The sequence below is a fragment of the Syngnathus floridae genome, chromosome 3 (assembly GCF_059516105.1).
Source record: "Syngnathus floridae isolate MCC-2025c chromosome 3, RoL_Sflo_1.0, whole genome shotgun sequence".
Taxonomy (NCBI): domain Eukaryota; kingdom Metazoa; phylum Chordata; class Actinopteri; order Syngnathiformes; family Syngnathidae; genus Syngnathus; species Syngnathus floridae.
The window spans coordinates 10,621,189-10,646,317 of NC_142415.1; the positions used below are offsets into that span (position 1 = coordinate 10,621,189).

The window sequence follows — 25,129 nt, forward strand, 5'->3', positions numbered from 1 at the left end:
ACACATCAATAATACTAATAATAGATAGATAGAAAGAGCGAGAGAGAGAGAGAGAGAGAGAGAGAGAGAGAGAGAGAGAGAGAGAGAGAGAGAGAGAGAGAGAGAGAGAGAGAGAGAGAGAGAGAGAGAGAGAGAGAGAGAGAGAGAGATAGATAGATAGATAGATAGATAGATAGATAGATAGATAGATAGATAGATAGATAGATAGATAGATAGATAGATAGATAGATAGATAGATAGATAGATAGATAGATAGATAGATAGATAGATAGATAGATAGATAGATAGATAGATAGATAGATAGATTTCAAAACTTGCATCTGTGTAATATGTTGGGTCTGCAATTTTAAACCAATAACAGCATTTAATTCAACTGAGCATTTCTTTTCACCAGTCTATAATTGAAGGCCATCTGCTCATCATCTTTTGCAGCGTTGGAGCATGACCTGGCCCATAATGTGCGTCACACAATCTCCGTGCTCCATGCTTTCGCTGTAGATCTTTCCTCTGCCCACTGGCTTGTCAACAGCAAGTGCAATTAAATGACCTGCAAACCAATAGACTTATGCTCACATCACAGATTTACAAGGCCACTTTTATGATCTGTTTGCTTTCCTCGTCTTTGTGTGATGCCAATTAGACATAGAATGTGCATGAAACTAGAGATAGGCCACATAGAGGCCGATAATGTATTATTGTATTTAAAAGCTCCCATGCTTGGATAGCGAGGCTTTCTTTTAATTAAATGACCATATATGCTTTTTTGTAAAAAAAAAAGAAAAACAAAAAGACCACAAATAATAAGGCTTCAAAGAGGACATATCATGCAAAATGTACTGTTTAGCTTTTATATACATTTTCTTATACAGTTGGAGTCTCCAGGATTGTTGAAAAATTTTATCTAATCCCTCCAGGTGACCGCTGACCTTTGACTGCCAACACCTGACCCTGGACCCTTGACCCTTGATCCTAACCCCCCAAAAATGACCATGTATAGCAGGGGTGGCAAACTTTGACCCGCGAAGACAAATTGTGCATCGACTTTGTGTCACTACTAATATTGCAAATTGCCTTTGCCTTTAAAAAAAAAAGATGTTTCTAGCAATTTGATTATCATTCATCATTTTAAAATATTGAAAAATTCTAACTAGTCTCTGATTTCAAAACTAGTTATTCATCAGTCATAATGGCCATCCGAAGGAAACTATGACTACGATGCGACCCGTGACAAAAGTGAGTTTGATACCCCTGAAAAGCTTTTTCTGCTTAAATAAAATGTCCGTGCATTTTTTTTTTCATAAAAAAAAAAAAAAAAAGAGACCAGGCTTGGAGTCGTGCTGATTCACCAATTACCACTAGAGGTCACTGCATTACATATTTTAACTATGAAAGTCAATTCCGGATCTCGAGTAGGTGGGTTGACGTGAAAATGTTCATCCATTCATCCAGCAGACCATTTGTCACTGATGTTGGACGTGAGAGACAACGTTGTCATTTAAGGTATTCCACATTAAACTCAGTCAGGAGCAAAAGAAAGATTTTTATAACTTCCCATAAAGTTGCAGTTTCTTGGAAGTTAAAGTAATATTAAAATTCTGAGGCAAATAAAACAAGCAATTCAGATTTTATTTTTTTGATGAAGTGAATTGAGTGTGTCTGGATATTTGCCCATATCATTGCTTCTCAAACCTTTTAAACAAAAGGTTTAAACAACTGTGCCTGGATATTTGCCCATATCATTGCTTCTCAAACCTTTTAAACAAAAGGTTTAAACAAGTGTGCCTGTGAAAATTATTCAATTGTGTTGTATAATAACTAAATACATGTCTGAATGTGAACTTAGCAAACCTAAACAGAACTGCACTTAAGGATTTTTTTTGCATAGCACATGAGAGAACCCAAGTTCCACATTTTGAGAATCATCGTTGTATTTCATGGTCAAAATCTGATTCACAGTTGAGGTGGACATATTTCAAGCAAAACTTCAAAGAGTTTTTGAAAGTCTTTTTTTGTGTAGATGAAAAATAACCACAAGGCTAACTTTGATGGTTTTGTCTTTTAACATTTAAGAGTGAAAGGGCGGATGCTGACACGATGTCTGTAGGCCAGAGTACCGCAAGGCATCCTCTGAAGCAGAAATGCTCTATATGGTGGTATTTCAAAACGTTAGTCTGCAAAGTCATGTCTCGCGTGCATCTTTGGGTAGCCCACAGGAAACCTGTGACCTCGTGTGCAATTTGTGGTTTATTTTCACCATTCAATCCATCCATATAACATATATATTTATATATATGAGCGCCAAGATGTGAGAAGCTATCATTTTCTTGCAATTATTATCAGAAGGAATGACAAGATGACTTTGACAAGAAATCTTTACTAAAAGACAAGTGATACACTCTGGAGAAGTTTGACTTGTCATTGATTTTATGTACAGATGATTCATGCCAAGTCCATAAGTATACATGCACACACGAACACACACGAACACACATGCGCACACAAGCGTGCACACACACACGCACGCACACACAAGCACACACACACACTCACACACATACACACACACACACACACATTGATTACCACAATCTTCCAAATGCAAATATACCTTAATGCATGTTTTTGGGCCATTGGTGCATTTATTTTTGCACACACAAAGGAATGTACATAAAAAAGCCGCTTGAGGATGTAATGGATAATTTTTCTATCAAGCTTTAGGTCCATTTACTGGGAAGACAATTCAGCACACTAGTGGAATGTCAAGGGTACACAAGTCATACTAGTTGGCCAAAGGCAAAACTAGGAGTGCTAAATAAGTCATTTTGTTCAACTAGATTTGTTGTTTAACTAGAGCGGCCTCGTCGTTCTGCTAGTATTAGTGAGGATAAAAAGTCGACAGGTACATGGACCTCAAGCTGAATAGCAAGGATATGAATTACTTGACCAATGATTTTCCATAGAGACCCCCCCCCACACAAACTGCCATTCACTTTTTTTTTTCCATCAAATAATTTTCTTAAAGCCCCCCCCACACACATGCACCAACCAATCCATTTTATTTGAAAACACATGTTGAATGATTATGGTAGGTTTCATTTTTACTTCTCATTGCATTTTAATGCGCGTGAATTATATATGGATTTTTTTAGCCCACTGTAAATAATCAAACAGCTTCCCGTGAACACATACATGACGCACATTGTCCAAGTGTAGGCATGGAGACATACAGTCGCAATGACACACCACAGTGAGCCGCATCTGCAGGATGTTACAACTGGCTCCATGGAAACGGATACAGGAAACAGGAAGTTGACCAAAAGAAAGGAGGAAGTGATGCAAGCAGTGGGAGGGTGAGCAGGAAGTGGTCAGGCGGTGAGATGGTGTGAGACAGGTGAAAGGTTAAAGCGTCCCCTCGTCCAGAAGTTTGTTGATGCCGTTGCAGATCTTCCTCAGAGACAGTCTGTACTCATCTCCATCCCCGTAGAGCTCGGCCAGGAACTCGCCATGGGCGAAATGGTTGAAAACGTGGTCGATACGAGCGTGAGAGCGAGCCGTTAGGTGCTGCTCGACCAGCGTGTGAAGCAGGTCCCGGCACTCCAGCAGGAGCTCGGAGAGAATATTCCGGTCAAAGGTGTACTCCACCTCGTAGAAGGACACCGCCGTCATGGCCGCCTGGTTCATCTTCTTCTTGAATCGCTCCACCGTGTCCAGCTCGTCGGGGCTGAACTGGTGGTTGCGGTACAGGATGCCGATTTTCAGGGCGATCTTGATGACGTCCTTGATGATCTTGTGGGCCTCCTTCTTGCTCTTGGTGAATTCGCGACTGGTCTTGTAGAGCTCGTCTAGGATTTCGCTGCTGGTGTCGTCCGTTAGCATGTTGGCCACCACCATGGTCGCCATCTTGCTCAGGATCTTCTTCTGGGCCTGCAGAGCCAAGGAGCGCGAGTTGAAGCTCTCGTGGCCTTGGGGAGGGAGAGGGAAGAGTGAGAAATGAGAAGGGTGGGCTAAAAGTTGTTGTGTTTTACAGCCTGGCTGTTGATGCGAATTTCTTGAGCACCATTATGTCTTGTTTACATTTTGTCATCATCTGTGGCTAAAATAACAAGCTTATTTTGACAAAATAACAGGTAGAAAGGACATACTGTATATATGTTTTCAAAAGTGGTGAGGCAAAAATACTCAATAAAGGAAAAATGTCTTTCTTGAGCAGATATTTACACAAGTGCAGGAATAAATCGAAGCGTAGTGTGGAGTTGAACAGATGTACTGGTGCAGAAGTGTGGTGCAAGCACATTCTATAACAGGGCGGCGGCCTTCTTGCAATTGGCAGCAATGCAGTGGGCTGACTGAGGGAGGAATGATTACTATCTACTGTAGAGAACATCAAACAGCTGCAGACAGATAACAACGCCTCTGCACACTCTCTGTCCGCATGCTTCACAGCTGTGCACTATACTTAGCCAAACTTGTCAAGATCAGCAAAGTCTGACATAAAATTTGTGTGCATGTGTATGTGAGGGATTGTCTAATGAAAGCTTTATTTTATTTTAGGGCGGAGCAGATGCCACATTGTGAGAAAAGCAACAGTTGGTGAAGTGGTAGCATGGTAGAAACATCTTGGTCACAATGGAAAAAGCTGTTTGGACAAAAGTATTGGGTCACATGGACAAGCAAGTTAATATATTTAGTTAATCTTATTGATCTCATTGGTCCTATCAGGATTGGAATGAAAACTAATTTGGAAGTCATCTGCATACAAATTTGCTGTTAACACTTCCAAGAGGAAGTATGTAGAGCGCGAAAAGGTTGCGCTTTAATCTTTTGATTTGATCCTTAAGGAATGCTACAGGAAAGGCGGACTCTGATTTACGATGGCCAACACCAACAAAAAACGATGTATTTGATAGAAAATAGGATGTGAAAATACAAACAAAACTGTTAATCTGTAATGACATTTTTTCCAAACTGTGCCCTGGAACTGGAGTAGCATTTTAATGTTGGTCATTATGATGGTACATAGCGAGCTAAGTATTTTATTCAGTGGCACTTGTGAAAAGTTGGAGAAGCACGATCATTTAAACATGTGTCTATGTGTGGGTGCATATACACAAGAGGCTCAAAGCTGTAGCAAAATTGGTGAAAGCCGGTTGGTGGCATTTTCGTGAGTTAGTTTAAAGCAAAATGACATTTCACGAACATATAATTAGCCCAGCATGACATTTAGTAACAAAAAAAACAAACGACTGTCTGCAATCACTTCAAAATACAGATGATGGCATGTGCCCTCTTTCTGCTCTTTTGAATGGCATCATGGGAGGATGAGTGAGAACTCATAAGAGGCCCAACAGCAGGGGGTAGGGGCTGGGGGTCTGTTTGTGGTTGACAAACACACAACAGACACAAAAAGAAACAAATAACAACATGCCGATTGTCATCCACTTGTCATTACAGTTCCACTGCAAATATGTGCAACACCAATATTAAAATCCAATTTTATTTTACTGTTTTGGGGTGTGGGTGTATGAGAAATGATTGTCAGAAACCGGAATCTGGTAAACTCTTCAAAATTCAGCTGTAATGCCCATCAACCTAGGTTTGGATGCACCCCTAAGTTGGAAGCCCAGGGACGACGTCATCATGGCCTTCCTTGGCACGTCACTGGCCATGACTTACTATATACACCCGCCGCCAAAAACTGTTAATAGTTTCATCCCAGCTGCATCAAGTTGTGCTTGGAAATACATTTAGATGTCACAATGTGGATGTCATGGTATACATTATAGTCAGGATGCAACAGTGTGGTCTTCATTACGCAGATCTGTGTTTCACATCAAGAGGCTTTTTATCACTGTCATGTCCTGTTGCTTTGAAGCACATTTATTATTTTTTTGTTGTGAGCCGCTGATATTCCCAAGCAAACTGGAACAATCCGTGAAAGCACAATTGATGAAAGCAACAGCTTTGTAAACATAAAACAATATGTGCACTGTCAACTTCAGAAATGAATCAGTGATAAGTGAAATATATCAGCAGGAGTTGGAAAAAGAAACATTCAAACGCATGGAAAAAAAAATCTGTATTAAAATAGAAAAACAGTAGTTTAAGCTAGCAAATGAATAGAAAAGTAAGTCTCTGTAAGTCTACTATTACCAACAAGTTATTGGTAAGCTGATTTTTTAGGTAGAGAGCTTATTGTAATATATTTTTAATCGCTTTGTAGAATAAATGGCAATAAATAACACGTAATAAGTACTTTCATTGGAGAGCTGCTGAATGACGCTCAGGCATTTACCATAGCCATAGACTGGCTAATGGTTAGCCAGTTAAACAGCCAGTTTGACTTGTGGTCAATCTAATTGGCTGATGCCACATCACTCACCAGGCATAGACCTACCTTTCAAAGCCACACACACTCATAGTCACAGTAGTAGTGTGGACCATGATAACTGATAGGATAATCTTCAATATTTGATCAAATATTTGATATCAGTAGCCCTAATTGAAATGAAAAGCAATATTGTACGCACTTGCAGTTGGCTTTACTTCTCTCTATTTACAGCTTTCATCCAATGTGTCATCATTAATTTAGGTTGGAAAAAGCACCCAGCCTATTTGGAACAAGTAAGGAGTGGAAAGCACAGTTCTGTTTACTAATGTAGGGATTAAAAAAACATCACCATTGCAAAGTTATTTCTGTAAAGCCAATAGGTGCCAATCAACTCAAGAGCTCTCTACAGAGGACCGTCCAACCATAGAAGCCACGTGTCCACCAAAGGGGTTACATAATAGTGTTTTGAAAGTTCATTTTAGACATTAGGATTAGGAAGGTGCCCATGGCTCTGCTGGCATTGGCTGTTGACTAGACAGTCCCTCTTTGTCCTGCCTGATGTTTTTGGAGTGCTGAGTAAACACTTTCTGCTGCATTACATCAAAATATACATACAGTGTGGAACATGGAAAGCAGCCAAAGCTGCCCTGCAAAAAAAAATCTATGGCACCATCTCCAGAGTACATCTGGATTTAGTTATTACCTTTTAGTCTGGCAAATATTAGTTTTCGGAAATACATGTACAGGAAGGTCTAAAACCACTTAATCAACAGTGAAGAATTTAACAAGACATGCTCTATCTGAACGCATCCTTAGTCAGCAGATCACGTCTGCTAAACTGCTGCTGTACCTCATCGTATTTCTTGGATTTTATGGCGTGATGCGACAAATGTGTGGAATGTGACCAAAATGAATGTCATATCAGAAGCGACCGCAGATGGGAAACATTCTGCCAATATTTTGTGGGAATGACATATTTCAAATGTTCAAACCACAAACTATGATGCTAAACACTGACACTTATATCATCCTTAACAATAAATGGCTCACAGATGATTTGATTTAGAAAAATGCAGCAGAAGTGCACATATACTTTCCATGCACATGCGCCAAAGACTCTGTAACTTTTACTAACAACCCAAGCTAAATTTAGCTCTTCTGTGACATACAAAAATGTTAGTCTCTTAATGGAGATGTATTACTCCCACATACTTCCTTGACCCCGATTATAATTATGATGTAGAGAACAAAACCGTGAATGAGCGGGTTTTTCAGTGAATAGCAAAATTTAAGCAAATATAATAATAATAATAATAATAATAATAATAATAATAATAATAATAATAATAATAATAATAATAATGACCCACTACATTGAATTAAATTATTTTAGGGAGGAAAAAATGGCTAAATGAATTCTCCAAATATTAAAGGACTTCCCTACAGCCATGCAACAGGTCAGAATGATTTATCTGTGATTCTCCACAGCCCCCCCCCCCCAAAAAAAATTCCTGTCTGGATCAGATATCACCCACTCATACATGCACGCACATACATGCGTGTGTTGCTCACGACAACACGCAGATGTTCAGCATCCGATGACACCAGGTGACACGCCGCAGGTGCATGTGTTGTTTTGCTGCAGGGCACAAAAAAACGTAGCGACCATGACCACATGCGTGCGTGTCGTGCACACGCAACAACACGCGATCTATTTGCCTCAGCATGAGGACCTTTTTTGTCCCGCCTCTAAATGTTTTTAGTGCAAACAGGAAAAGAGCTGAGATGCTCAAGGTTAGGGGTGTTGTCGGCAAGTGATGACAGCCGCATCTCAAAAATATATTTTCTATTTATCTACATATTGCAGTCAATATTCCTCAGACGTGAATAGTCCATTAAGGCTTCCTTGAATCTTTTGAAATGTCACAGTAATGAGAATTTTTCATAATTGCCGTTATCGCTTCTTGGTGCTTTGGGAGCCAGTCAAATATAAAGTTCATGTGGTTTGAATGAAACACAAGGCACCACGTTATATCATATCTTTTAACCTGAAGTGATTCGTTCTTTTTTCAGTTCATATGACTTCAATCAGTAGGTGTCAGTAATGCGCATTGAAGCTGGTGCCACCACGCCGTAAATCAAAACGAAGAAGAAAATGACGTCACTTCCCGTTCACGAACGAATCGTGAATTGCTTTTCCCGTTCCCCAACTGAACGGAGCTGTGAGTGAACGAATCAGTGAGTGAGTGATTTGCATTTCCAGTTCATCGCGTGAACGGATCAGTGAGGGAACGAATCCTGACGGTCCCGTTCGCGAACGAGTTCATGGGTGAACTGCCTTCCCGTGCATCAACGGTTCAGTCAGGGAATGTGTTGCGTCTCCCTCCTGGCGTGAACTATGTAAACCAGAATATCGATATACGATTTGCCAAGGAAAGGAAGAACCACTCACTGAAACACCACTTCTTTTATGCACGTTTTCTCCAAACTAACGGCTAACTTTATTGCATGAAGGAATGCGCCGTTATGCAACAACGGGGAGATTATGCTTCTCTTTGGGTAATCTTGATTTTATAACACGTGTAGTAGTTTTTAAATAACGTGTACGCATATATACGCCTAAATATTGTTATCCAATATATCTACTGCAATTTCACATTATATTGCTGGTTTGAAATTTACTTTTATTATTATTATTTTCAAATAAACATTTATGTTAAAACTTGTCTAGTGTTTTATTCCTTGTTTTTTTTATTTGCCAATTAAAACATAAAAATCAGACATTTGGTTAACTGCTTTATATGACAATATGTGTAGGTACACCTCATGGACACTTCAATAGGTACACGAGGTAAAAAAAAAGAATAAATACATAAAGGGTTAATTGCACAATAAAAGCACATTCCCACACCTGGGATCGAACCATAAAACCATACATGTTCCATGCACTGAGAGCAAGGCTTCCATAGGGTAGTGGTTAGTACTCTGGGCGTTCACCCCAGTGACCCGGGTTCGAATCTCAGTGGGACCCAAAAACATTTATCATAGAAAATTTGCAACACAGTTGCTGGTGTAACCATAAAAGCATACATGTTCCATGCACTGAAAGCAAGGCTTCCATAGGGTAGTGGTTAGTGCTCTAGGCGTTCACCCCAGCGGCCCAGGTTCGAATCTCAGTGGGACCCCATAAATTTTATCATAGAAGATTTGCAACACGGTTGCTCGTGTAACCATAAAACCATACATGTTCCATGTACTGAAAGCAAGGCTTCCATAGGGTAGTGGGTAGTGCTCTGGGCTTTTACCCCAGCGACCTCGGCTCGAATCTCAGTGGGACCCAAAACATTTTATCATAGAAAATTTGCAACACAGTTGCTCGTGTAACCATAAAACCATACATTTTCCATGCACTGAGAGCAAGGCTTCCATAGGGTAGTGGTTAGTGCTCTGTGCTTTCACTCCAGCGACCCAGATTCGAATCTCAGTGGGACCCCAAAAATTTTATCATAGAAAATTTGCAACCCAGTTGCTGGTGTAACCATAAAACCATACATGTTCCATGCACTGAGAGCAAGGCTTCCATAGGGTAGTGGTTAGTGCTCTGGGTGTTCACCCCAGCGACCCAGGTTCGAATCTCAGTGGGACCCAAAAAATTTTATCATAGAAAATTTGCAACACAGTTGCTCGTGTAACCATAAAACCATACATGTCCCATTCACTGAGAGCAAGGCTTCCATAGGGTAGTGGTTAGTGCTCTGGGCATTCACCCCAGCGACCCAGGTTCGAATCTCAGTGGTACCCAAATATTTTATCATAGAAAATTTGCAACACAGTTGCTCGTGTAACCATAAAACCATACATGTTCCATGCACTGAGAGCAAGGCTTCCCTCGGGTAGTGGTTAGTGCTCTGGGCTTTCACCCCAGCGACCCAGGTTCGAATCTCAGTGGGACCCAAAAAAAATTATCATAGAAAATTTGCAACACAGTTGCTCGTGTAACCATATAACCATACACTTCCTTAGAGCTAGGGTTAGTGCTAGTGTTAGGATTAGGGCTTGGGTTAGAGCTAGGGTTAGGGTTAGAGCTACGGTTAGGGTTAGAGGTAAGGTTAGAGTTAGAGCTACGGTTAGGGTGAGAGCTGGGGTTAGGGTTAGAGCTAGGGTTAGGGTGACAGCTAGGGTTAGAGTTAGTGCGAGGGTTAGGGTTAGAGCTACGCTTAGAGTTAGAGCTAGGATTACGGCTAGAGCTAGGGTTAGGGTTAGAGCTAGGCTTGGGGTTACGGTTAGAGCTAGGGTTAGGGTTAGAGTTAGCGCGAGGGTTAGGGTGAATGCTGGGATTAGGGTTAGGGTTAGAGCTAGGGTTAGGGTGAGAGCTAGGGTTAGAGTTAGTGCGAGGGTTAGGGTTAGAGCTACGCTTAGAGTTAGAGCTAGGATTACGGCTAGAGCTAGGGTTAGGGTTAGAGCTAGGCTTGGGGTTACGGTTAGAGCTAGGGTTAGGGTTAGAGTTAGAGCGAGGGTTAGGGTTAGAGCTAGGGTTAGGGTTAGTGCGAGGGTTAGAGCTAGGTTTAGGGTTAGAGTTAGGGTTAGGGTGAGAGCTAGGGTTAGGGTTAGAGCTAGGGTTAGGGTTAGAGCTAGAGCGAGGGTTAGGGTTAGAGCTAGGGTTAGGGTTAGTGCGAGGGTTAGAGCTAGGCTTAGGGTTAGAGTTAGAGCTAAGGTTAGAGTTAGGGTTAGGGTTAGAGCTAGGGTTAGGGTGAGAGCTAGGATTAGGGTTAGGGTTAGGGTTAGAGCTAGGGTTAGGGTTAGAGCTAGGGTTAGGGTTAGAGTTAGAGCGAGGGTTAGGGTTAGTGCGAGGGTTAGAGCTAGGCTTAGGGTTAGAGTTAGAGCTAAGGTTAGAGTTAGGGTTAGGGTTAGAGCTAGGGTTAGGGTGAGAGCTAGGATTAGGGTTAGAGTTAGTGCGAGGGTTAGAGCTAGGCTTAGGGTTAGAGTTAGAGCTAGGGTTAGGGTTAGAGCTAGGGTTAGGGTTAGGGTTAGAGCGAGGGTTAGGGTTAGTGCTAGGGTCAGGGTTAGAGCTGGGGTTAGGGTTCGTTTTTTTTTTTTTTTTTTTCAACCATTTTAAACTACCATGTATGGTAGTTTAGGGTTAGGGTTAGGGTTAGGGTTTTGTTTTTTTTTTTTTTTTTTTTTTTTTGTTTTTTTTTGAAAAAAAAACTACCATTTTAAACTAAGTTTATTTTTTTTTTTTTGAATGTAAATATAAAAAAAAACTACCATTTTAAACTACCATGTATGGTAGTTTTTTTTTTTTTCAAAAAAAAAAGCGTTTTAAATTTTATTTTTTTTTTTTTTTAAACTATCATGTATGGTAGTTTTTAAAAATTTTTTTCAAAAAAAATTGTTTTTTTTTTTTTTCTAACCCTAACCCTAACCCTAACCCCAGCTCTAACCCTAACCCTAAACCTAGCTCTAACCCTAACCCTAGCCCTAATCCTAACCCTAACCCTAGCTCTAACCTTACCCTAACCCCAACCCTAGCTCTAATCCTAACCCTAGCCCTAACCCTAGCTCTAACCCTAACACTCGCACGAACCCTAACCCTAGCTGTAACCCTAACCCTAGCTCTAACCCTAGCCCTAATCCTAACCCTAACCGTAACCCTAACCCTAGCTCTAACCTTACCCTAACCCCAACCCTAGCTCTAATCCTAACCCTAGCCCTAACCCTAGCTCTAACCCTAACACTCGCACGAACCCTAACCCTAGCTGTAACCCTAGCTCTAACCCTAACCCTAGCTCTAACCCTAACCCTAACCCTAACCCAGCTCTGACCCTAGCTCTAGCTCTAACCCTAACCCTAGCTCCAACCCTAACACTCGCACTAACCCTAGCTCTAACCCTAACCCTAGCACTAACCCTTACCCTAACTCTAGCACTAACCCTAGCACTAACCCGAATGGTTATGCTTTTTCTTTTTTTTTAATAGGGAAAAAAAACCAATTTTTTTTTAAAAAAAATGTAAAAAACTACCATACATGATAGTTTAAAAAAAAAAAAATAAATAAAATTTAAAACGCTTTTTTTTTTTTTGAAAAAAAAAACTACCATACATGGTAGTTTAAAATGGTAGTTTTTTTTTCAAAAAAAAAACAAACAAAAAAAAAAAGTTTAAAATGGTTGAAAAAAAAAACGAACCCTAACCCCAGCTCTAACCCTGACCCTAGCACTAACCCTAACCCTCGCTCTAACCCTAACCCTAACCCTAGCTCTAACACTAGCTCTAACCCTAGCTCTATCTCTAACCCTAAGCCTAGCTCTAACCCTCGCACTAACTCTAACCCTAACCCTAATCCTAGCTCTCACCCTAACCTTAGCTCTAACCCTAACCCTAACTCTAATCTTAGCTCTAACTCTAACCCTAAGCCTAGCTCTAACCCTCGCACTAACCCTAACCCTAGCTCTAACCCTAACCCTCGCTCTAACCCTAACCCTAGCTCTAACCCTAACCCTAATCCTAGCTCTCACCCTAACCCTAGCTCTAACCCTAACCCTAACTCTAACCTTAGCTCTAACTCTAACCCTCGCACTAACCCTAACCCTAGCTCTAACCCTAACCCTAGCTCTAACCCTAACCCTAGCTCTAACCCTAACCCTAACCCTAGCTCTAACCGTAACCCTAGCTCTAACCGTAACCCTAGCTCTAACTCTAAGCGTGGCTCTAACCCTAACCCTCGCACTAACTCTAACCCTAATACTAGCTCTCACCCTAACCCTAGCTCTAACCCTAGTTCTAACTCTAACCCTAATCCTAGCTCTCACCCTAACCCTAGCTCTAACCCTAACTCTAGCCCAAGCTCTAACCCTAACCCAACCCTAGCGCTAATCCTAACACAAGCACTAACCGTAACCCTAGGTCTAACCCTAACCCTAGCTCTAAGGAAGTGTATGGTTACATGGGTTAGGGTTAGGGTTAGGGTTAGGGTTAGGGTTAGGGTTAGAGCGAGGGTTAGGGTTAGTGCTAGGGTCAGGGTTAGAGCTGGGGTTAGGGTTCGTTTTTTTTTTTTTCAACCATTTTAAACTACCATGTATGGTAGTTTAGGGTTAGGGTTAGGGTTAGGGTTTTGTTTTTTTTTGTTTTTTTTGAAAAAAAAACTACCATTTTAAACTAAGTTTATTTTTTTTTTTGAATGTAAATATAAAAAAAATGTACGGTAGTTTTTTTTTTTTTGAAAAAAAAACTAGCATTTTAAACTACCATGTATGGCAGTTTTTTTTTTTTTTTCAAAAAAAAAAAGCGTTTTAAATTTTATTTATTTTTTTTTTAAACTATCATGTATGGTAGTTTTTAAAATTTTTTTTCAAAAAAAATTGTTTTTTTTTTTTTCTAACCCTAACCCCAGCTCTAACCCTAACCCTAAACCTAGCTCTAACCCTAACCCTAACCCTAGCCCTAATCCTAACCCTAACCCTAACCCTAGCTCTAACCTTACCCTAACCCCAACCCTAGCTCTAACCCTAACACTCGCACGAACCCTAACCCTAGCTGTAACCCTAACCCTAGCTCTAACCCTAACCCTAGCCCTAATCCTAACCCTAACCCTAACCCTAGCTCTAACCTTACCCTAACCCCAACCCTAGCTCTAATCCTAACCCTAGCCCTAACCCTAGCTCTAACCCTAACACTCGCACGAACCCTAACCCTAGCTGTAACCCTAGCTCTAACCCTAACCCTAGCTCTAACCCTAACCCTAACCCAGCTCTGACCCTAGCTCTAGCTCTAACCCTAACCCTAGCTCCAACCCTAACACTCGCACTAACCCTAGCTCTAACCCTAACCCTAGCACTAACCCTTACCCTAACTCTAGCACTAACCCTAGCACTAACCCGAATGGTTATGCTTTTTCTTTTTTTTTTAATAGGGGAAAAAAAAAACAATTTTTTTTTAAAAAAAATTTAAAAAACTACCATACATGATAGTTTAAAAAAAAAAAAAAAAAATAAAATTTAAAACGCTTTTTTTTTTTTGAAAAAAAAAACTACCATACATGGTAGTTTAAAATGGTAGTTTTTTTTTCAAAAAAACAAACAAACAAAAAAAAAAAGTTTAAAATGGTTGAAAAAAAAAAACGAACCCTAACCCCAGCTCTAACCCTGACCCTAGCACTAACCCTAACCCTCGCTCTAACCCTAACCCTAGCTCTAACACTAGCTCTAACCCTAGCTCTATCTCTAACCCTAAGCCTAATCCTAGCTCTCACCCTAACCTTAGCTCTAACCCTAACCCTAACTCTAACCTTAGCTCTAACTCTAACCCTAAGCCTAGCTCTAACCCTAACCCTCGCTCTAACCCTAACCCTAGCTCTAACCCTAACCCTAATCCTAGCTCTCACCCTAACCCTAGCTCTAACCCTAACCCTAACTCTAACCCTCGCACTAACCCTAACCCTCGCACTAACCCTAACCCTAGCTCTAACCCTAACCCTAGCTCTAACCCTAACCCTAACCCTAACTCTAACCGTAATACTAGCTCTCACCCTAACCCTAGCTCTAACCCTAGTTCTAACTCTAACCCTAATCCTAGCTCTCACCCTAACCCTAGCTCTAACCCTAACTCTAGCCCAAGCTCTAACCCTAACCCAACCCTAACACTAGCACTAACCCTAGGTCTAACCCTAACCCTAGCTCTAAGGAAGTGTATGGTTACATGGTTACGCGAGCAACTGTGTTGCAAATTTTCTATGATAATTTTTGGGTCCCACTGAGATTCGAACCTGGGTCGCTGGGGTGAAAGCCCAGAGCACTAACCACTACCCTATGGAAGCCTTGCTCTCAGTGCATGGGACATGTATGGTTTTATGGTTACACGAGCAACTGTGTTGCAAATTTTCTATGATAAAATTTTTTGGGGTCCCACTGAGATTCGAACCTGGGTCGCTGGGGTGAAAGCCCAGAGCACTAACCACTACCCTATGGAAGCCTTGCTCTCAGTGCATGGGACATGTATGGTTTTATGGTTACACGAGCAACTGGGTTGCAAATTTTCTATGATAAAAGTTTTTGGGTCCCACTGAGATTCGAACCTGGGTCGCTGGGGTGAAAGCCCAGAGCACTAACCACTACCCTATGGAAGCCTTGCTCTCAGTGCATGGGACATGTATGGTTTTATGGTTACACGAGCAACTGTGTTGCAAATTTTCTATGATAAAATTTTTGGGGGGTCCCACTGAGATTCGAACCTGGGTCGCTGGGGTGAAAGCCCAGAGCACTAACCACTACTCTATGGAAGCCTTGCTCTCAGTGCATGGGACATGTATGGTTTTATGGTTACACGAGCAACTGTGTTGCAAATTTTCTATGATAAAATTTTTTGGGGTCCCACTGAGATTCGAACCTGGGTCGCTGGGGTGAAAGCCCAGAGCACTAACTACTATCCTATGGAAGCCTTGCTCTCAGTGTATGGGACATGTATGGTTTTATGGTTACACGAGCAACTGGGTTGCAAATTTTCTATGATAAAAGTTTTTGGGTCCCACTGAGATTCGAACCTGGGTCGCTGGGGTGAAAGCCCAGAACACTAACCACTACCCTATGGAAGCCTTGCTTTCAGTGCATGGGACATGTATGGTTTTATGGTTACACGAGCAACTGTGTTGCAAATTTTCCATGATAAAATTTTTTGGGTCGCACTGAGATTCGAACCTAGGTCGCTGGGGTGAAAGCCCAGAGCACTAACCACTAACCTATGGAAGCCTTACTCTCAGTTTATGGAACATGTATGATTTTATGGAGCAGCTCACAACTAGCTCTGAAGACTCCACAGCAGATGTCATCACAACACGTTGTGTACACGAACACCTAGCAAAGTACAATTTAAAATGACACTTTCGAAGTACCCAAAGAAAACCCATAACAAATAAAACTTACACAAGAAGAGCCCTAACGTGGCACTTAACAGCTGTCAGTGTCAAATGCAAAATGTAAACAAGGACCATGTGAAAATTAGGTCAATGCAATCTCCGTTTAGAATATGTTATTTTGTAGGTATTAACAAGTAGAATAGTTTTGAATTAATCACAATTATTTAGGCAGATAATTATGGGATATTTTGGAACACTACACGAGGTAAAAAAAATAATAAAATAAATAAGAAAGTGTAGCGAACGATTTGGTGAACGATTCTTTTGAACAAATATTTTGAGTGAAACGATTCTAAAGATTCAGTTCACTTAAAAGAACTGGAATACACATCGCTCGTACAAAACAGCGCAAGCTATTGTAGACTGCCGGTCGAAACAGCCCACTGGTTAGTGACTCGGGCTCTTGCTCGGCAAGAGCTTGGTTCGATCGATTTAGGCGTATATAGGTATACACGTTATTTAAAAACGTCTATAAGTGTTATACTACGATACAAGTGTTTACCAGCTCAGTGGCCTAAGAGGAGAGTGTCCGCCCTGAGATTGGGAGATTGGGAGGTTGTGGGTTCAAACCCCTGCCGAGTCATACCAGTGACTATAACAATGGTACCCATTTCTTCCCTGCTTGGCACTCAGTGTAAGGGGTTGAAATGGGGCCCCCCCTGCTGCTCACGATCATTGGGACTTTTGGCACTCAGTGTAAGGCAGGGGTGTCCAAGTCCAGTCCTCGAGGGCCGCAGTTCATCCTCACGTTCTGCAGGAGCCTGATCATTGATTCAGGTGTGTTCAACGAGGGAAACTTGGAAAACATGGAGGAATGCGGCCCTCGAGGACTGGACTTGGACACCCCTGACTTAAGCTTTTTCCCTATTGAAGCGGCCTGTGATTAAAAAAGAATAAATAAATAAAGTGTAGTGAACGATTCTTTTGAACAAATCTTTTGAGTGAACCAATTCTAAAGATTCAGTTCAAACTGGAATGCACATCACTAGTACTAAATAGTGGAGACGAGCGTAGGCTTTCCAGGTCGAAATAGCCGACTAAATAATGACATAGGCTCTTGCTCCGTAAGAGCTTGGTTCGATCCCAGGTATGGGAATGTGCTTTTATTGTGCAATTAACCCTTTATTTATTCTTTTTTTTTTTTTTTACCTCGTGTACCTATTGAAGTGTCCATTAGGTGTACCTACAGATATTGTCATATAAAGCAGTTAACCAAATGTCCGATTTTTGTTTTAATTGGCGAATATAAAAACAATAAAACACCAGACAAGTTTTAACATCAATGTTTATTCGAAAAACATTAAAAGTAAAATTCAAACCAGCAATCTAATGCAAAATTGCAGTAGATATATCCGATAACAATATGTCCCCACCAGTTAACATGAGCGGGTCAGATCAACGCGTACCCTCGCCGAGTAATTTAGTGTTGTTGGCTATATTGAACATTGTCTGACACAAACGGTATGTGTCACGATAGCTCAACGGTTAAGGCTCCGCCTAGTAGACTTTTCTTACTTCTTTGCGTCACGTGTGCAAATCCCGTTGATGACTTTTCTATTTCTTTTTAGTGTTTGCTATTGTTTGCAACCAATCGGAAATGCAAACGAGACGTTACGTTCAGTGTTTTTATTTAGAATTTGAACAGTTTTGGAATCAGGGAATTTCCAAGTCGCTGTGACGAATCTGCAGTCACGAAACACAAAACTGCACAACTCGCCTAACAATATCAGTCGCAACTCGAGACGGGGAGCAAGATAACATGGGAGCAACTTGATATGTAACACCGACATTTGTTATTTTGGGGGACACCAACTCATATAACAACGTAAAACACATATTGTCATGTAAAGCAGTTAACCAAATGTCTGATTTTTATGTTTTAATTGGCGAATATAAAAACAAGGAATAAAACACCAGACACGTTTTAACATAAATGTATATTTAAAAATAATATAGTAAATTTCAAACCAGCAATCTAATGTGAAATTGCAGTAGATATATTGGATAATAATATTTAGGCGTATATATACATACACATTATTTAAAAACTACTACACGTGTTATAAAATCAAGATTACCCAAAGAGAAGCATAATCTCCCCGTTGTTGCATAACGGCGCATCCCTTCATGCAATAAAATTAGCAGTTAGCTTGAAGAAAACGTGCTTAAAAGAAGTGGTGGAACAGGAAAAGCAATTCAGGACTCGTTCGTGAACGGGAAATGACGTCATTTTCTTCTTCGTTTTGATTTATGGCGTGGTGGCACCAGCTTCAATGTGCATTACCGACACCTACTGGTTAAAGTCATATGAACTGAATCACTGAATCACTTTAGGAAGTGATTCGTTCACTCTCGTTCACTGAAAAGATTCGTTCGTTTGAACGAGTCGTTCACTCACGAGCCGACACTAGTTAAATTCTGGAAAAAATCATAGCTATAAATTACCCACACTTGGTGACATCCATATTCTGCAAGCCAAAAAAACTCAAAAATTAAAATAATAAATAATAGTAAATTTGCTGTTGTTTATCCCAACCTTGGGTAAACGTAACCTAATCTGTTTAGGAAAATAACACGGTATTTGAAGGTAAAACATTATTCAGACTCTAATGATGTATATTTGTGAAGTGTCTCACTGCGGCTCTCAGACTGCTACCATTCAGCGGTGGTTGGAGTTGAGTTATCTTTGCAAAGACCGAATAGTTGACACAGCTCTCGCATTGGAGCTAATGTAATTTAGTTGGCCTAATGCTACTGCATGTGATTGAAGACAGATTCATTCCTGCAAATGTGTCAGTTTATGTCTGCTCGCACCGTGGGGAGAAAATGTCTTGATATGCTCCCAGTGTGTCATCCCCAAGGACAAATACAACCACACCAACCTTGCATCAATACAAACAAAATGTCAGAGGAAATTCACTTCAATGGACCAAGCCTGACAGTTTGCCTTTCATACTTTTTTTTTTTTTTGGCCTTATATTTGCGATCATTTTTTGACACATTTCTCTAGGCTGTAACTAGAAAATAACATTTTAATGACCTTTTTGGTTAATGAGCCTTCGCGGACAGAACACGTCTGAGTATGGTACACCACAGCTTGACTGATGAAATTGAAGTAATTTTGACTAAATACAGAAGTGAGGATTTCTTTTTTTGCCATTCAAAGGCTCTCCTCCTCTCAGTCTGTCCTGCAAAGATTCCATCTGCCTATTTTTAAATGCCACTCTCATATAATGACTCAAACACACCAGCCCTGCATGCCACGTGTAAATATGAAGAAGAAAAAAGTAGGCGATTGAGAAAGATATGGTTGCCACACAGAGGCCCATAAGTAAGATGTCTTGTTCGTGGTCACGCCATGTTAAATCTTTCCCAAGGCTTTCTGGTCTGAAGGAGGTCACTCACCTCACCATTAACAACTATTCAATATGTAGCAGGGCAATCAGAGCTGCAGGGTTAATGAATAATTCCCTTTTAATCCTTCTAATGGATTTCATCAGCATGAGTTGAAAGTCCTTTGTCTTTTTAGTGGGTTTGGACTATTTACTGTGACTGAAAGTGGAACATGCACAAAAGGCTGCGAAAGGAGATGGTGTACATTTTCGTGGATTGCTGAGGAAACATTTAACAAGACAAATGAATGTTGGGCTTTGTGATACCACTTTCTGACTTTTGTTTATGGATGTGGCTCAGCTCAAACAGCCAACTGATAATGTACACTTAATATTTTTTCCTTTATTCTCTGAGCTATGCCTGGGACCTCCAGTGTGTAAAACTGTTGTCTCATTATGGCTCGTGCATTAATAAAGGATTACCTTATCTTTTACATTCCATTTTGTAGCCATACACAATCCGTACCTTGAGGCTGTATCACCTTTGATATACCTCTATTTACATACACAGTTATTGATTTATAGTACAGTAAAAGTACCCATCTTAAACTCACAGAAAAACAAACTAAAAGCCCTTTTAAATCACACGCGACCAAAATGGCCTTTAGGCTTATTTGATGTTTCATCCCTCATCTGCGTGTCTCCCTTCTAATGGCTATCTCCCTGCAGAGTTGAGGTCAAAACAGGAAGTGGCAAGAGATGTGACTGAGTGATACACTGTTTGCTTGATTGCTTGTCACGACGAAAGTGGAAGAAAGTGACATTGGCGACCTCCACCTCGGCTCCCATCATCACTTTGGCTATCCCTACGAAGGACCACAACTAATCCGGTCCTCTGAGGATAACAAGTGCTACTCAAGACATCCTCTCTGATCAGATGGCAGACCTTGTGGGATCGCTGTCCTTTGACCTCTATCTGCTTGAACATTAATGCTCCAACCAGCTGCGGACTGCTATTGTTTAGTTTGCACAGAGCCAGTCCCACTCAGCCAGTTCGTCGGGCATGGGAACTGGCTGCCGGCTTTTTCTCCTTCCTTCCCTCTACTGTGGGAGCTTTTCTCTACCACTCTGCTCTGCCAAAGCCACATCACTAGCACATAGCAATACATGGGGTTGATATACAGGAAACAGTTTGCATATAAACAGTAAAAGTGGATTGTTTGGTACGCTAAAAAATACAGTCAAAACCCTCGCTACAGGGCAGATTTCTATTCGAGCATTCGTTTATTTATTTTGTCAGACTACATTATCTTATTTGGTTGAACATTATGTTGTCTAAATGCACAGTAATGAATTATCTTTTTTATTATGCTCTTTGCATGTGTTGCTTTTACGTGTATTGCTGTTTGAAGGTTTTTCATGACGGGAGCATCTAATTCTAACTTTTGCTAATCTAGCAATTTGCATGATATGATAGCATTGTGCCTGCAGACTAATTAGACAATCTGGTGTTTGAAGTATACAATGCTTGATTTGATTTTGTTGTGTGCTGTTTGTATGTATTGATGTTTCATGTTTGTTAAAGCAGCAGGTCTTAATTTACCGTAACATCTATGCTAATTTCCGTTAGACCATCAATGGGTGTTGATGAAATAAAATCCCATTTTGCCTCACGCACCTAATCAGGAGATATTGAGGGCACAAGGGGGTTCATGCATCTCCCACACCTAGTGATAATTAAACAAGATGAAGATTTAAACGGAAAGGGGCCGAGTTTTTCTTCTCTCAGTTGTATTGTTAGGGAAGTCAACATCATCAAGCGTCATTAAATTTCGATGTGCTTGCATGTATTAACATGTGAGGGTTTTTTTTCATTTATTCCATATCTCACCCTTGTGTCACCCCTTTTTTGTCGTGCATCATTTTCTGTTCATGCAGTATTTCTGTTAAGGTTCATTTCTTTTGTTCGTCTGCCAGTTGAATAAAATCAGTGGCTTGTTATGGTAAATTCAAATTGTGTTCAGATCTGTATTTACTTATTTTTGATTTCCCACGCAATGACCATCCATAATAAATAGTTATAGTGTTGGTGTTTTACTGGGAATAACAAATAAACATACTTTTCGGCAAGTGTGTGAGTGTTTTTTTCCACAAAGTTAGGTAACACAATAATCTTCAATTTCTTGACAGCGAATATGTGTTTTCATAAATTTCAATAAAGTTCATGAATGTCTTTTAATAGGTTTAAATGTGTTTAAAGTGGGTGCGGTAAATTATACAAGCATAAGGTATGTACAATTAATTGTGGCATCTTACTTATCATGGGTTGGTTTGAAACATATCCCAAATGATAAAGATGATGCAAAACAAGAACAGCAGAACACAGAGGACCTATAAAAAAAAAAACCTGAAAGCTGTCTAATGTCTTTAACTAAGTGTCGATTATATACTATGACTCCTCCTGCAACTACTGCTACTACTAACAGGGCCAATAGGATTTACTGATGGTGCAAATGCCGGTAGTGTTTATTTTGCAGGTCGGTGCAAATATTGTTTTGCCAATGTCGTTTCCATGGAAACAAACAAAAAACTACTCAAAAGTCCAGTTTAATGTGTAATAAATCACTAGTGTTTTGGTGCCATCCTGGACTAATTCTTATGTTGACCACGTTGAGTTCAAACCATTACAAATTATGTTACTGTGACTAATTTGTCTCCTTTAATGAAATGAAAGGGCCTTATTTTTTCATTTTTTCTGTTTTTTTATTTTGTCTGAAATTATTCTATTATAACCAAAAGCACAAGAATAGCTTCAGTAGTTGTGCCATAGTTCTTGACACATGCTCAAGATTTGAGTCTAAATAAATCCAATGAGTATTACTGAACAAAACGTGCTCTTTGATCACCAAGCACTACAAACATCACTGGACAGAATAGCAACATTTTATGGGTTCCGATTAATAGGGAATCTATGTAATTTGTCATTGTTTTTATTTTGTCTCAATGCCAACACAATATGAAATATTGGTGCTCTTTCTTAAATTCCTCGGAAGAAATCAAAGCTTTCTGGAGAGAAAAAAAGAACATTTTGTGTGAAGTCATATAAACACAACATGCACTGTACATTTTCATTCACTCGAGGAGGGAAGAAAAAATGTGCGTGTGTGTGTGTGTGAGCGTGTGTTTGTGTGTGTGTGTGCGCATGTGTGGAGGAGGGGTGAACATTTGCGCATGTGGAAAAATAAAAATCTGCAGTTATGTCACATAATCTGAGAGCGAGTGACAAAGATATACAAATCTGGAGGAGGTGGGTAGAGGGTGGTAGAAGAAAAATGACTAGCTCTGTAACACCTGTCAAAGTGCCTTTGCATCAGATCTACTTTCCCACTCACTCGAAACATCTCTTCTCCTCGAGCATCATTGCCTCTGCCTCTTTTACTTTGCCAGTCTCCTCCACTCTGACTGAATTTCACCGAGCTGAACGTCAAGGAAGTAAATGTTTTCCGGCCCTGGTTGAGTAGCTCCTGTTATTGGCCCTCGCCAAGTCTCAGCATGGCGTAGCATTGCTTTCAAAGAGACCCACACGGCAGTGCAAAGGCTTCAACTCAACACACACTACTCACAGGCACAATCATCCAGGCAATGCCAACCTTCCCCATTACGCTGGCCCCCTGCCTTGTTTACTAGTTAACCCATTTGGACTCAGTGTATGTCCAAGTGGGCCTGTGGGAAGCTCCAAAAGGACCAAGATCAAAATGCAAAGACTACTGGTTCATTCTTGGACAAGGAAAACTATTTAAAAAATAAAAAACAATTCTGCTTTTGACTTTACTAATACCTTTTTGGGTCACTAATTTGACTCAGCAGTCATGTCATAAACACCAACTAAATGAAAAAAAAGTTCAAGTTATAGCCACGGTGGTACCTTGTCTTCAGAATGCCTCGATGCTCGCAAGGCGCATGGAGAAGACACTGGCGTAATAAAAAGCCAACCGCAGTTGAAATCAGAGCTTTGGATTTTTCTCATTAGGTCATGCCTCTTAAAGTCACACATCATCACTCAAATACTAAAATTTGTTATTTATCACTTAAGTGCTCTTTATAAAAGCAGTTTATTGCTTAACATCGTAATACTGTTGTTTTTTGCTGGGAATAAAGAAGACATACCCGTGATTATACTGTCTGTCTATATGTTTTGATGCACCGTTTGTTTTCAAATAGTTATGTATGCAGTATGTATGTATTAGAATGGAACATCCATCTTTTCTCAGCTTTAGTTGAAAATGGTATTTACTGTCACGGGCAATGAAATTTGCCCCTGGGCTAAATCTGATGTCATGCTGTCACTTTGTGGCTTCTACATTACAATTAGTAACCACCGTCAGGCACATCTGCTCTGCTCGCTTGTTAAATCAGTGAAGATGTATTTCTCCATTCAACAGCCATGAAGAAATAACCTGAGTTGTTATGGAACGATAGAGATAGCAGTGGTGCATAATCAGCAGAACAAGGATCGTTTAGCATCAGGAGAACTCATCAAATGGTATGTGGGTAACTGCTTCACAAAATGACATCACATTCCAAAAAGAAAATATGAACAGAATATAATTCAGAGCTGAACCTTATTTTTGGTGGAAAAAATGCTTCAAACATTGCTCACATCAATAACCACCGTCAAGGGAGATGTCAACTAATCTTGCTAGCCCTCATCTTATAGCAAATATCAAAGGAACGATATATGTGGGTTTTTATTTTCGGCTAGCTTTTTGTGCTGTATTCTTTCAATTATTGCAAAAGAAGGATCACCCACAACAAGGGATGTGAAGACCGAGAAAATAATTTTGTGGAAAACAATGGGGGAGGAAAGGCCAGAGGAGCTTGGGTATCAACTTTCCATGTCACCTCAATTAAAAAGTTGCTCCTGCTTTGATTGTCATGATTAAATTGGATATGTGTTTCACTTTGGCCTTGAGGGCCTGATAGTGTTGAGTGTAAAGCCCAAGCGCTGCTCTCCTCATGGCTGTGGGCCCGAGCACCACCACTAACTAATGACAAGGAAATAACTGTGGTTCACATCCTCTCACAAACACACATTTGAAGAGTTGTCTCAGCCTCGGAGGGAATACATTTCTCCTGGAAAACACTGACAGCGTAAATCCAACCCCTCCACATTTCTTCACTTTAATCCAAGACTATAAGGAAAAAACTGTCACATTTGAGCCTCCCTTTCCTTATTTCTATTAAAATGTTGTAAACCACAAATATTACTGGTTGCCTTGTGCTTCCCACAATCTTTATTGGATAGCAAGAGGAGAAATTATCTGTAATTTAGAAAGGAACACTTTACAATGAAGCAATTGCATAACGGGTTAATAATGATGTAATAAACAATTCCCAAACATGTGTGTGCTCATTATTTGGCAAGTTCAGCTACTAACTGCCTCAATTTACTTGCTAACTAAATATGTTTGTTACTGCGTTGGTCAAGTCAAGTCAAGTTTATTTGTATAGCCCTAAATCACAAACAGTCTCAAAGGGCTTCACATAGCCAAAAATTGA

At 40.3% G+C, this 25,129-nt stretch overlaps 1 protein-coding gene across 2 annotated transcripts in view; it reads right to left on the reverse strand.

The window, feature by feature from the left end:
- Positions 1-2,354: 2,354 nt before the first annotated feature.
- tnfaip8l3 (tumor necrosis factor, alpha-induced protein 8-like 3) overlaps positions 2,355-25,129 on the reverse strand; it is a 29,190-nt gene continuing 6,415 nt past the window's right edge. For both annotated transcript variants that reach the window (XM_088371631.1, XM_088371630.1), the window contains one exon: positions 2,355-3,962. In XM_088371631.1, coding sequence (XP_088227757.1) covers positions 3,400-3,962 — 563 coding nt within the window. In that variant the 3' untranslated portion in view covers positions 2,355-3,399. The remainder of the gene's footprint in view (positions 3,963-25,129) is intronic.